At 43.5% G+C, this 14,002-nt stretch overlaps 1 protein-coding gene across 3 annotated transcripts in view; it reads right to left on the bottom strand.

Annotated features, from left to right (window-relative positions):
• The window catches only part of tbc1d22b (TBC1 domain family, member 22B), a 77,210-nt gene extending 63,689 nt beyond the window's left edge, over positions 1 to 13,521 (bottom strand). For 2 of the 3 annotated variants that reach the window (XM_072681445.1, XM_072681447.1), the window contains exons 1-4: positions 13,251 to 13,521; positions 6,025 to 6,081; positions 4,203 to 4,582; positions 3,483 to 3,650 (exon numbers count right to left, since the gene is read on the bottom strand). In XM_072681445.1, coding sequence (XP_072537546.1) covers positions 3,483 to 3,650; positions 4,203 to 4,582; positions 6,025 to 6,081; positions 13,251 to 13,306 — 661 coding nt within the window. In that variant the 5' untranslated portion in view covers positions 13,307 to 13,521. The remainder of the gene's footprint in view (positions 1 to 3,482; positions 3,651 to 4,202; positions 4,583 to 6,024; positions 6,082 to 13,250) is intronic. The other variant, XM_072681446.1, reaches the window with a different exon arrangement.
• Positions 13,522 to 14,002: the final 481 nt, after the last annotated feature.

Raw genomic sequence — 14,002 nt, 5'->3', positions numbered from 1 at the left:
ACTGACCACACTAATGCCCAGCTGTGGTCAATCACTAAACATCTTACACACACGCACACACATACACTCTACATCCTATATACACATGCGCGCACACACACACACACACACACACACACACACACACACAGTAGCTACACTACTATTTACATATGGACACTGGATAAGGTGTGAATTCAGGTGTAGCATGAGTGGGGAGAAGTCTTAGTGGGTGCAGTGAGACTGAGCAGAGGTCACAGTTCCAGCAAAGTAAGACGGAGCTCACAACACGGCAGGCATGCTCAGCACCATGTCGTACTGAGATTTTCAACATACCCATCAATCAGATACATATCAGATACATATCAGATCTAGAACCAGATCTGAAAATGACTCAAATCTCATTCGAGAAGATCAGATTTGACATGTCCACACTGCCCTGAAAAAAAATCAGATCAGTGACCCATTAATGCAATAATAATCTAATTTCTAATGTCTCTTCAGCCTGGTAATGGGAACACAGCCATTGTAGTTTCTCTACAATGAACCATTTCACACCAAACGCCCTTCTGACTTTGCTGAATGATTGTTTACAATTCAGATTTAGAGTATTGGAGAATTGGGGTGGGGGGGTATGGTAAAAATACTAGATCATGATATTTAAAGATTTTTCTTTTCACGATACACAATATATATCTGTATATATTGTAATATTATTATTATTATTATTATGGCTAGCTCAGGGGGTTGATATTGATAATATTTAGAGACTCTCGTGTACTGAATACAGTGATTTTTATTTAACATCTACTGCTCTTCATCTAATTAAACCAGTCTAATTGCACTGTTAATAACGAATCCTGCAGCTGATCAGTGTTTATTAAGCACTAACAGTCTCCTCCATATGCTTAGAAAAGCACACTGTGCATCACAAGAACAAAATTGATCACGATTCGATAAAATATCATCATATTGCCCAGCTATAAAGGAGAATGATTTGTGGGAAATATTGGTAAAATTCTCCTCTGAAACCAGCATTGGAGAAATACTGGTCAGGCCCAGCACTAATATACATCCACACACACACACACACACACACACACACACACACACACACACACACACACACACACACACACACACACACACACACACACACACACGTCAACTGCTTTCCAGAGACGCCCGATTTGTTCCCCCTTCTGTAGTCACTTCTATGGTATAATGAAAGCACACCTTTCTTTAATGGAATCATTACAGCTTCTGCGCCTCATTGAACGAAAGCCTGCAGACGAGTCGTTTCAGCTTTCTCGACAGCTCGGAGGTGCGTTTAAAAAGCCTGATCGCTACACAGTCTCCCAGGCAGACTCGGAGAACAGAAGGCTCTCTCAGCATGACCTCAGGAAGTCTGAAATAACACACTTGTCTGCTTCAGCACTCCTACCATCACACACGCCCGTACCTGGCACACACACATACTGCAGGGAGGAAGAAGGGAAGAGAGAGGGAAAAATAAAAAAATAAAAAATAAAAAAATAAAAAAAAACTTCAAGTGAACAAGCTCTGAACACTTTTGTTACTTTCTGCTGTCGGTTCTGTCAGCAGGTCCCAGAGGAAACACCTTAAAGATGAGTTTCTGAGCCGGAGTCCTGGGGGACCTCTGCACTGCACAGTTTAGCACCACTTTAACACCTTACTTTAATTATCAAGAGCTTAATGAGCCAAATCAGGGAAACCAGTACATCCTGGCATACGCAGGTTCCCCGAGGACTAGAGCTGAGGAACCCTACTTCAGATGCAGCAGAAGTTCAGTTCAGAAATGTTTAGCAGGTCTTTAAGAGCACACAGCTCCTAGACAGGCAGATGTTGGGGATTTTGCTGGAGAACAACCATTAGTGACCTTATATACTTAACAGAAGTTCTGGTCCTGATGAATATTACAAAAAAGTTCTCTGATGCTTCTGTGAGTCATCCTGTAATGCATGGGTCTCGAACATGCATCCCGCAGGCCAAAACCGACCCAATAAAGGTTCTAATCCAGTCTGCCAAATAAAATGTAGAATCTGTATTCTCAACCGACTCTCTCTGAACCATACAGAATAGACGGACAGTCAAACTCAGCAGCAGAACCAATCAGACTCTTCATTTTAGCAGGGGGCGGGACAACAGTCAATTAAACTCCAAGGCAGAACCAATAAGAAACTCCATTTCAGGCAGGGGTGGGATTTTTTGGATTTTGGCAGCTGCCGCTCTAAAACAGGTCCCGATGTTCTTCAGAAATGTTATCTAGCACCGTCAGACAGCACTGTGAACCAGAAGGGGAGAAACAGGCACTGCACGCTGACTCACTTTATGAAACCGCTATACAGCTTCTGTCAGAGCTATAATGTGGAGGTGAAGGTAAAATGTAGGTCAGTCAGCGGTCCAGCTGTCTTTAATTGCTTAGAGAAAGTTGTCGTTTGTCGGTCATCCAGTCATCATTCCTCTCGTACACTTGTATGATCTGCAACAGACAGGGCAGCGGTGGCTCAGAGGTTAGAGCTCCGGGCTATTGGTTCGATACCTGGGCTCAGCAAGCTGCCACTGTTGGGCCATTGAGCAAGGCCCTTCACCTTCTCTGCTTCCAGCTAGGGTTGGCTGCCCACCACTCTGGGTGTGTGTGTGTGTGTGTGTGTGTTTTCACTACCACAGATGGGTAAAATGCGGAGGACACATTCCGCTGTACATAGTACAGAAACAAATACGTGCACCTTTACCGTGGATTTACAGAAATCAAGCTACCTTTTAATTCTCTGTGCAACGAACTTCCCCTGTGGGAAGTGGTGGGACGAACTTCCCCAGGGTGTCCGAATGGCAGAGTCGTTAGCTGTCTTTAAATGCTGACTGAAGACCACCTCTTCCGAGAGTACTTGGGCGAGTAAAGTGTAGCACATGTTGAGCATTGTTGGTGCTGACCTTTGTATTCAGATTTGTCTAAGCTTAGAGGGATCTTTTGGATTCTAGCAGTGAAGCACTGCTGTAAGTCGCTCTGGATAAGAGCGCCCACTAAATGCCTTAAATGTAAATGTAAAGAAGTGGACGCAGGAGCGGCTAAAATGAAGAGTCTGACTGGTTCTGCATTTGAGTTTTAACGTTTTGTTGCCCGCCCACCAACTATAATTGTGATTCTGGTTGGTTCTCCTGCTGCTTTCTGTAACAGGGTTCCTCAACTGTAGTCCGTGGGGAACCTGTGCATGTCAGGATGTACGCTTTCTCTGACTTGACCCATTAAGCTCTTAATCTGATAATTAAAGTAACATGTTAAAGTGGTGCTAAACTCATTGGTTCTGCCTCAGAGTTTCAATTTCTGCTGTCCCACAACCCCCCCAACTGACACAGAAGTGGACACAGGGTCAACAACAGGGGGTGGGGGGTTGCTCTTCTGCACGTAGCTTGATATGACATATTGGATATGGAGAGAGGTCTCCATATCACAGTGCGGATGTAACAACTTGCACACTCACCCAGGTCTGTGTAGGGACTGGCCAGCAGCTGCTTGAACTTATCCAACCGGGTCTTCTCCCGGACGGTCATGGGTGGGGCTCCTGATGCATTCTGGTCCGAAATGCGGGCGACCAGGGGGATGATGGGCCGTACAGGGAGAGACTGCTGTTTCTGCAGTGTGCCACGTGCTGCACACAACACACACACACACACACATTAATACACTACACAAAGAAAGCAACACTAGCTCTAAAGGTTAAAACACACACCCCATCATATATACACCAATCAGCCATAACATTAGTACCCCCCTCCCCCTTGTCGATTGGTATCTGGCACCAAGTCGTTAGCAGCAGATCCCTTAAGTCCTGTAAGTTGTGAGATAGGGTCTCCAAGAATCACATCAAGGAGCCTTAGGGGTACATGGGCCATCAGTTCATGGTTGTCCTTTCTTGGAGCACTTTTGGTAAGTACTGACCACTGCACACCAGAAAAAAAAAAACTCACAAGACCCCGTCCAAGCGGCTTATGTTCTTATGCTCGCCCATTTACCTGCTTCCGACACATCACCTTCCAGAACTGACTAGCTGCCTAATATACCACCCCTTTTGCGGACGCCACTGTAGATGAAAAAGACCAATGCTTTTCACACTGCCTGTCGGTGGTACTAATGTTATGGCTGATCGATGCATGCATCTAAACACAAACAGGGCACAATGTGGTTCAATCCCGGATCACACCTGTACTGCTGTTCAGATGGGCGTCACTACTGGACTTCACCACCCTGCCATTAGTGGGTCCACTGTCGATCTTCAGTTGATCCTGGCAGAGCTCTGTGCTCTGAACTGGCTCCAGCCTGTCCGCCGGCTGGGGCTGAGGCTGAGGCGGAGGCTGAGGCTCCGTGGGAGTGGAGTGTTTGGACACTTTGAGCCGAGGCGTCTGGGGTTTGGAGTGCGACTGTGTGGGAACGGATGAGGGGGGAGCTGGAGGGAAGAAATCATTGTCTTCTTCATCGTCGATGTCCCAGGCGTCGTTGGTGCTGCGTGCAAACTCGTGGAATGTGGATGGCTTCTTAGATTTAATATTCATTGCGTTTGTCTTTGGAGCGTCTTTTAAAAACCTAGAAAATTTGGAAACAAACCATTGTGAGATTAATAATAATAATAATAATAATAATAATCATACAAACTACAATAAATTAAAACAGAGATTCACAAACAGGGCCCAGTTTCCCAAAAGCATCTCAGTGTCACGATCATCTTAAAGGTGCCCCAGAATGGAAACCTTTATTTAACTTGGTGTAGCTGAATAATGAGAGTTTGATTCTTGACTCAATATATTTACATAAACCCCGCCCACTACAGAAAGTCTTTTGAGGCTAAATGCAACAGCGACTGTGGGAGAATATGGAAGCAAAAGCTAAAGCTGGAAAGGGAGAAGGGTCGGCCAGAAAGGGAGAAGGCCCGACTGGAGCGAATGAGCCACTGCAGGTATTCATGCATGGAAGTCCGGTGAGCTGACCCAGCTGACCCAGCTGACCGGCTACAATCTCTTCAGCTTGTTAACAGCTCACTGTCCCGAGGAGACCCAGAGAGGACAGCAGGACTGTTTGGCAAGACTTGGTGAATAATAATAAAAAGAAATAAATATTTACAGTGTTCTTTTTGTTACAGTTCCAAGCTATGCTAGGCTAGACTATGCTATGCAGCTCCTGTGAGCATTCGCACGGCCATTAACCAGCCAATAAAAGCATAAAATGTCATAAACGAAAGCGCGTTTCATTCTGGTACAAAATAACAGGGTGGTAAATGGAGCCTTTTCCACCCCACCCCAAGTCCCATACTTATTTACACCTAAATATCTTCATAAAATCCATTCTATAGCACCAAGAGAGAGGGTCAGAGAGGGTCAGTTCAGAGATCCCTAGAAATCACTTATTAACTACTTACTACTTAGAAAAGCTTAAACACCACTTTTACGTTTGCCATCAGCGGCCGGAGTCTGAGAGAGCACAACTCCGGGTGGGTAGATGGTGCTCTCTCCCCTCATCACTCTTAAAGTGATGTTGCCCGGCACAGGCATCTGTTGTAAGTTGGTGCGATGGAGCTGGGGACCCGGTGCTCTGGTTTTGGCGGCGGCTGGTTTTGCATGTTTCTGAGAATTCCTGACCCTTCTAGGGTTTCGGAGATTGGCTAGTGCTACGGGGAAGCTTTGTATGGGTGGGTTAGTTGGCAGAACCGAATTGGGAGGGAAAATAATCAATAAATAAAAAAATATCCCCCAACCTCACCTTTTAGAATTGCCTTTGTGTGCAGTTGCTTTGGGAAACTGTAGACCAGCGTTCAACCAAACTCTAACAAACGGGAGATGCAACTAAAACGCTCTGGACTCAGAGAGTAGCTGCATTCAATAGGCAAGACACTGGACTCCCATCAAAGCGACAACTGAACCGAATGAAACAGGCGAATAAAATAAATGAATAATACACAAAAAAGAAGAGCTCATCAAAAAGATGACGATGCCATTATCCATGCAGACAGCTGGGCAGATAGCAGGACTTACGAGCGGAGTACCCGCGGGTCCAGCGGAGGGTACTGCGCTCCATAGATAGGCTGCAAACTGGGAGAGAACAAATGTTAAGAGAGAGAGAGAGAGAGAGAGAGAGAGAGAGAGAGAGAGAGGGCGAGAGAGACAGGAGGTCACTTTTTAGATCAGTTCTTCCCTCTGACCTGCTCAAGTAAGATAAGAGAGGCAGAAGAACGAACAGCAAAGAAGGAGAAAGAATAAGACTCTAATGAGCACTTTTCCCACCCTCACACACCCCTCTCTCTCTCTCTCTCTCTCACACACACACACACACACACACACACACACACACACACACACACACACACACACACACACACACACAGTAAGCATACAGACACTGCTTACTGGAATCTATAGGAATATCTTTAATTGCGGTCTTTTGGCTCAGCTCAGGCTGCACGCTAATGCACTTTTGGCACAGCGGTAACGACTCCACAACCTGAGCTATTTATTCCGAGCCATCAACGATCTCTCTAAAGAGGAATGAATAGCTTGGACTTCACGGAGCTCTCCACCTAACCAGAAGATAAATGCGGCATCGTGGCTCCACATCACAGCGCTAAATAAAACTTGCATACAGTAATATTTCTGCAAATTCTGCACAAAGACCACAAAGAGTCTTGGCGTACAACACACTCTGCCCTTGCCAAAACGCTTTGTAATAAGGCTCTCATCAAATTTAAACGCGAACAAAGACGATTAATCCTCTAAATATGTAAATTGGCACAAGCGGCCTACCTCCCCAGCCCTCATTCACCGTATATTTACACAGGGATATGCAAGCAGCAAATGAACTGGCCTCTAGCAGCCTGCCAGAGGCAACTGTTATCTTCACCACATGGTGTGCAGCCATCCTGTTCCACACACAACACACACTACAGAGCAATTAGCAAACACCATTGTTGTGCTATAGTTGCCCCACCGCACTGTCCCAAGTCCCATTCGAACGTGAGTCTAACATAATAATTACATTAGAAATGCTTTCATCCCTCTCGTCTGGGTCGGCCGTGCCAGGCTGGCTGCAGCTCTCACCTCTTGGACAAGGAGGACTGTTCAAATCTAAAACTCAATTACTTTCACCGGTGGCCCGGATCCATGGTTGGTGGACCAGTTCCCTTTCTGGCAGCTTTCTGAACGGCGGTGACTTTTAACAGACTGAATCTGCATATCAACACTGAGGCAAACTCCGCAGCCAGCTGCGGGATAAAGCCATGCAGACACGGGTCAGCAGCTTCAGGTAATGCTCACATCACCCATCAGAAAGGAGGGGAAAACGTGATCACAGCGATTCTGAGCATGGCATGATCACTGGTGCCAGAGTGTTTGTGCACACCCCTTCTTATCAATGCATCCACAGCGGTACTTAATATACACGATATCCAAAAGTTTGTGGACACCCCTTCTTATCAATGCATCCACAGCAGTACTTAATATACACAATATCCAAAAGTTTGTGGACACCCCTTCTTATGAATGCATCCACAGCGGTACTTAATATACACAATATCCAAAAGTTTGTGGACACCCCTTCAGTGGGGGCAGTGGTGGCTCAGCAGTTAGAGCGCCAGGATATCGATAACAGGGTTGTGGGTTCGATTCCCGGGCTTGGCAAGCTGCCACTGTTGGGCCCTTGAGCTGTACTTAATATACACGATATCCAAAAGTTTGTGGACACCCCTTCTTATGAATGCATTCAGCCACTTTAAGTTGCACCCATTGCTGACAGACAGATGTGCAACTGCACACTCACACAGCCTGTCAAGTCCCTGCAGAGAAGTATTGCTAATAGAATAGGACCCTCTGGTCACACTCTCCGGTGTGAGAGCATTTTGGCTTTAAGCAAAATGAGCAAGGAGAGACGGGATGTTGACTTTTTTTCATGTTTTATTAATGATAAACTTTTTTTTTATATTAAAATTACAATGTCAAACATTCCTATTATCTAATATTAAGAAGCTTTTTAAAAAATATCATCATATCAGTGGCATTAAATGGTCTTAAAATGAAAATAAAATCATTTATTGCAATTCTTTCTGGGACAGTGTATCGCAGTGGTGTTTCAGTGGAGAGCAAAGTTTCAAGCAAGAGCCCCCCCCCCCAGCAGATTGAGCTTTGAGTTTAATTTTATTTTTTTCATTTTTAAACATTTTTATTTTAAAATTTCCAATGTATATATATATATTATCCTACTTATCTAAAGGTCATTGCTCCTGGAAAGGGTGTAATTACACTATTATGATATAATAGCATTAAATCAGTGGCATCAAATGTCCTTAAAATGACTAACATTATTTATTGTAATTATTTCTGGGACAGCTTTTCATTACAAGTTATTGTGACAGGCCTAATTAAAGCATTGTTTTTAGCATATACGCCAATCCACAAGTATAATGTAGCAAATCCACACATCACTGAAACTCATGACAGCTGGGTTCAGCAAGACTTCAACTGAAACAAACAAACAAACAAACACAAGAAATTCAACTAAACACATTGCAAAAAAGGTGCAGGGTTGGCTCAGTGAAGCTGCAAACGACACCATCAGTAAACACCACCTGTTCTCCACTCTGCATAGTTTTCATTCTGCTTCAGCACCAACTCTGAACAGCATGCATATTCTGTTGCACTAATTAAAAAGTCTCAGTACGAATCCTAGTGATATAATTCACGTCAGCCAGAACAAGCTGACCACTGAAAAGCCCCCCCTAACATACACCACTGTCCCTTAGCTACCCCACCACATACATACACACAAACACAGTTAGGCTGAGGTGCTGAAGTTTGCTCAATCGCACTGAGTGTCATTTTCTCAGTGGCTAATCTCCCTTGAGGACTGATCACGAGTTCTGTGACCACTCACGTTACAGCAGAACCCCACCCGCTGCCCTCAGGCGGCAAAGGATCCTGCACAGCAAACACACACGGTTTTCAAACACCCTCTGATTACACACAGGCTCGACAATAAGGGCCTCCGCAGGTTATCCCTTATTCTCTGTTTACTGTATATGAGGAAAAGTCACACAACAGTCCCGAGTGCCCTTGTCGGATATCAGAGGACCGGCCTTGATTTCAGGGAACATCAACAGGACAAGCGCAGCCGCACCAGTGAGCGCAATGCAGCAACCTGCCCCTTATTTTAACAGCCAAAACATATAGTAAGATAAAATACACTCCAAATGTCCAAATGTTTGTGGACGCCCATTTCTAATTCATGCATTCAGCCACTTCAGGTTTCTCCCATTGCTGACACAGGTGTGAAAATGCACACACACACCGTTAATCTAGACTCTCTGGAGCAGATCAACATGAACCTATTGGCACCATGCTGCCTAAGCAGTTGTCTCAATACTTTTGTATATTTGCCATATAGCAAAAATGCCTGTAACTGTTGCCGTTGGCTTCCTCACTGGGGATTCTTGGATCCTTCATGTCTTCTTACATTATTTATTTTTTGTCTCTGACTTTTACTAATTACTAATTATGTAAAGCTGCTTTGTGATGAACAGTTGTAAAAAGCGCCATACAAATACATTTGACTTGACTTGACTAATGCAAAGAATACATTAAATGTAAATTATTTGGCAATCATTTGGTTTAAGATACAGCCACTGTAAGTAAAAAAAAAACAAAAAAAACAATGTATATAATATTATATAATATATATAATAGTAATAATAATAATAATACATATATATATATATATATACACATATATATATATATATATATATATATATATATATATATATATATATATATATATATATATACACACATACACACACACACAATGTAAAGAACTGCCAAATTCAGATTTGTTCAAACAGTTACAAGGTCAGAAGGTTACAAGGTTTTCGCGTGACAGTGATCTTGTGGAGTCCCACAGGGTTCTATCTTGGGACCTATGAAACTGATGTTAATTATGACAGCAATGCAATTACAAGACTGACAAAGTGTAGGTTTAAATACAGGGTCTAAGGGGTCAACTAATCAACTGTTCATTGACGAACTCATTAGTGATTCATCGTTTCCTTGGTTGCGCTCAGTTACACACGTGATGTTAGCTTCACGTTAGCCTATCAATTCATAGCAGTTGTTACTAAATAATAAGCCTTAAGCTTAACACCTGAATAACAGTCTAGATTTTAAGGGGTTAAGGGGCTCAGATTTGTTGACTCTCCACCTCTTCAGACACAGTACTGACTCATGCTAGCGATCCTCCGGTAGGCCTACACATTTAAGCCATTGCAAAAGAGTAAGCTCCTAATCCAGCTATTCCGCCTGCAAGAAGCATCTCCACATGTGGACACGAGTGTGGTGCAACACGCCTGCTTCCCTTCATCACTTCATGAGCCCCTCACCACAAAGACCTGGATTAAGGTCACATGATCCAGATAAAGTGCTTGTACTGCAGTCATCCCTCCAGATATTAAAACTGATATATGCACATTACATACATGATGAGATCATCTAATGACCATATAAACATATAAACCTAGCTGCATTAGGGCTGCAATGCAACATGCAATACAAACTATAAGGGACCCTAAAACGGGCGGACAGCATACCTTAGGCCCAACTTGATGGCCATCACCACAGATCCCCCTACGATTCCGGATATTACTGCCAGACACCTCAGGCCTACCCATGCCCGCGATTGGTTAGCATGCTTAATATTCAAGGTGGTGGTTCCGACTGGTCGAGTGCTTATTTGCATATAGGATGCACCAATATAGGAACTGCTGGCCAACGTCGATAGCCAGTAATTTTTTTTTTTCCTTTACACCGATGATCCAAAACATTATGACCACTCTCAGATGAAGTGTATAATGTTGAGCTCTTGGACCTCTGTTGTCCAAACATCCCAGGACTCTAAAAACGGTCTAATAACGAACCCTTCAAATACAGGATTACTGAAAATAACAGAAAGCTTCTAAAACATTTGTGGGGAGACGTATGAAAGTACTATTCACTCAGTATGGGAAGTACCTGGTAGCACAAATGTCAGTGGTTTTTAGCATGGCGGGTTGGACTTCCCCTTTGAGAAAAGGCTGAGTAAGACAATTGAAAAACCACAGAGCTTAATCTTCACATCACATCACACTTTATGAGTGCAAGTCACTGCCATTACAACCAGCAGAGGAACGGATTCCTTCATGTTTGCTCGAATGAGCAACTGAAACTCTTATCTGGGCTGCAGTGTAACTCTGATAGCACGATACTCAGATATGCAGACTTGTGAACCTTGAACATTGAGGAACAGGGAGATTTTCCAGGCCTAAAAAAATGCTGATTCTAGTACTGTGTTTATGTTTTAGAGCAGACAGATCTTTAATGTTAAAGAGATTGAAAAATGTGTTACATAGTAATTAAAACATTTGTTTTTTATTAGAGTTCCTTAGTGTGAAGGACCTTAACCTCATGCAACCCCTTTCACCCCATGTTTATTACTCAGTTAATACTCCAAATGCATAAAATACATTAAATGTAAATTATTTGGCAATTATTTGGTTTAAGATAAGGCCAATTTAGGTAGAAAAAATGTAATGTAAAACATTTAATAATGTTATTATTTTTTTTATTTAAAGACATTTTGGAGCACTTCTATTGGTCCACTCAGCATGACAGTTTCACACAATGTGAAGAACTGCCAGATTCAGATTAGTTTATAAGTTATAAGTCAGAAGGATACAAGGTTTTTGGGTGACAGTGACACCATCTTGTGGAGTCCCACAGGGTTCTATCTTGGACTGAACATCTGAAAAGTTTCAGAGCTATGAAAACATTTTAATTGCCACAATGCAAAAAGAATTGTAAGTAGTAAAAGCATAATCTTTAAAAGATTATTCTTGCTAAACTCGACCAACCAGCTTTTAACTGGGGTTAATAACTCAAGTTTCAGAGCAGTGAAAAAAGTTTAAGCCAGTTTAGAAACAAAAAGTGCTTCAGAAACTCAACTTTTGGTTTTTCAGAAGCAAAATAAATAAATAAATAAACTAAAACAAAGTGTTGTAAATGCAAAAATTCCATTAAATGTCTGAATAACGATAGATAACAAATGATAAAATGATAAATGATAAATATTTATGACTGGCTATTACTTGTTCAACATTTAAAATAAATAAATAAATAAATAAACAAACAAATAAATACAGTAATAAAAGTAGGGCATCAGTAAGCTTCATGGTATCAATGCTCTCTATCCCGACACTGTGTGCAAGTGCCAGTATTGGACAGTATAGTATTTGCAACACTAACATACGTACACCGAATTTAAGCCCACAGTTTTGTAACAAAGGCTTATGTTACTGTCCAAATTAACCATTTATCAGTTTCATAGGTCCCAAAACTGAACCCTGTGGGACTCATTTTCAGGATCACATGAAACCTTGCATGTTCATTTCTACCATTTGTGACACAATGTGAATCCTGACAGTTGTTTTTTCGATTGCGTCAGAAATTCATGATGAACGGACCAATAGAAATGACCCGAAATGACTTATCTGGACTCAGCGGTTAGAGCGACGGGCTGTCGATAACAGGGTTGTGGGTTCGATTCCCGGGCTCGGCAAGCTGCCACTGTTGGGCCCTTGAGCAAGACCCTTTACCCTCTCTGCTCCCCGGGCGCTGGAGTTGGCTGCCCACCGCTCTGGGTGTGTGTGTACTCACTGCCCCTAGTTCACTAGTGTGTGTGTGTGTGTGTGTTCACTACCACAGATGGGTTAAATGCGGAGGACACATTTCACCTTTACCTGAAAAGTTAAGTTACGTTTTTTTCTTCTTGATAAAATCATCTCCAAAAGGAGAAGAAATGAGACCAACCGCAGTAGTATATAGAGACGTTTCACCCCTGGACAAGGTCCAACACTGCTTCTACTTCTACTGGGGTCTGTCCTCCACTGAAACACCACCACCACCACCACCACCACCACCACCTGAGCATGTGTCTGCCTATCCTCTCCACCTCAGCTTGCAAAGTAGGCTCTGCACAGGGCTTGAGGTCATGTTTCCACTTGAGCTTCTCCTCATGCAGCTCTTATGAACACCCCTCTATGTCAGCTGCATGTCAGGCTCAGACTGAACAGGCAGAGGGGCAGACCACCCAGTCTGGTGCTCAGTCTCCACCAGGGCTGGATGACTTGGACAGGAAAACTAGAGTTACACATTAATAATAAACCGTGTGAACAGACTCTGCTCACCTTCCGGGACCCTTCGTGTTCCTCCTCCAGAACTGAAGTTTGTTTTCGGTGGCCATGGCTGGAGAGCCCCGAGCTGTGCTCTGAAAACACACGGAAGCCCACCCTCAGCCGGAGACACACATCAGACTCCAGCGATTTAACCTCCCCCCGGCTTTATCGTGCGGTCCTTCTGCGTTTTGAGGCGGTTTACCGCGTTTAAAGCGGCGAGTTTCTCTGGTTTTATCAGCAGAAAGTGAGAGAATGCTACTTCGCGATGGACGCCGCCATCTTGGGACGGTCCTCCGCCAATGTGATTGGATGAAGTGTCAAACAGGTGCAGTGAGAGCAGCCAATGGAAGAGGCGGGATTGTAATAGGAGGCGGGGCATGCGCGGATGTGCTGAGCTGTGGACTCCAGCAGGTGTAAGCGGGCAGGTAGGATGTTAGGAGGTTCAGGTGAGGTGTTGTAACCTATGCGTGAGAAGTATGAATAAATAATTAATAAACGTTGTTTCGACGTGGCTTCTGGTGTGATTCATGCACTGACACTGGTAACAAAGGCTTGCGTTACTGTCCAAATTAACCGTTTATCAGTTTCATAGGTCCCAAAACTGAACCCTGTGGGACTCATTCTCAGGATCACATGAAACCTTGCATGTTCATTTCTGCCATTTGTGACACAATGTGAATCCTGACAGTTGTTTTTTAGATTGCGTCAGAAATTCATGATGAACGGACCAATAGAAATGACCCGAAATGACTTATCTGGACTCA

Source organism: Salminus brasiliensis, chromosome 6 (genome assembly GCF_030463535.1).
Source record: "Salminus brasiliensis chromosome 6, fSalBra1.hap2, whole genome shotgun sequence".
Classification (NCBI taxonomy): Eukaryota; Metazoa; Chordata; class Actinopteri; order Characiformes; family Bryconidae; genus Salminus; species Salminus brasiliensis.
This window is presented reverse-complemented; position numbering and strand designations above follow the sequence as displayed.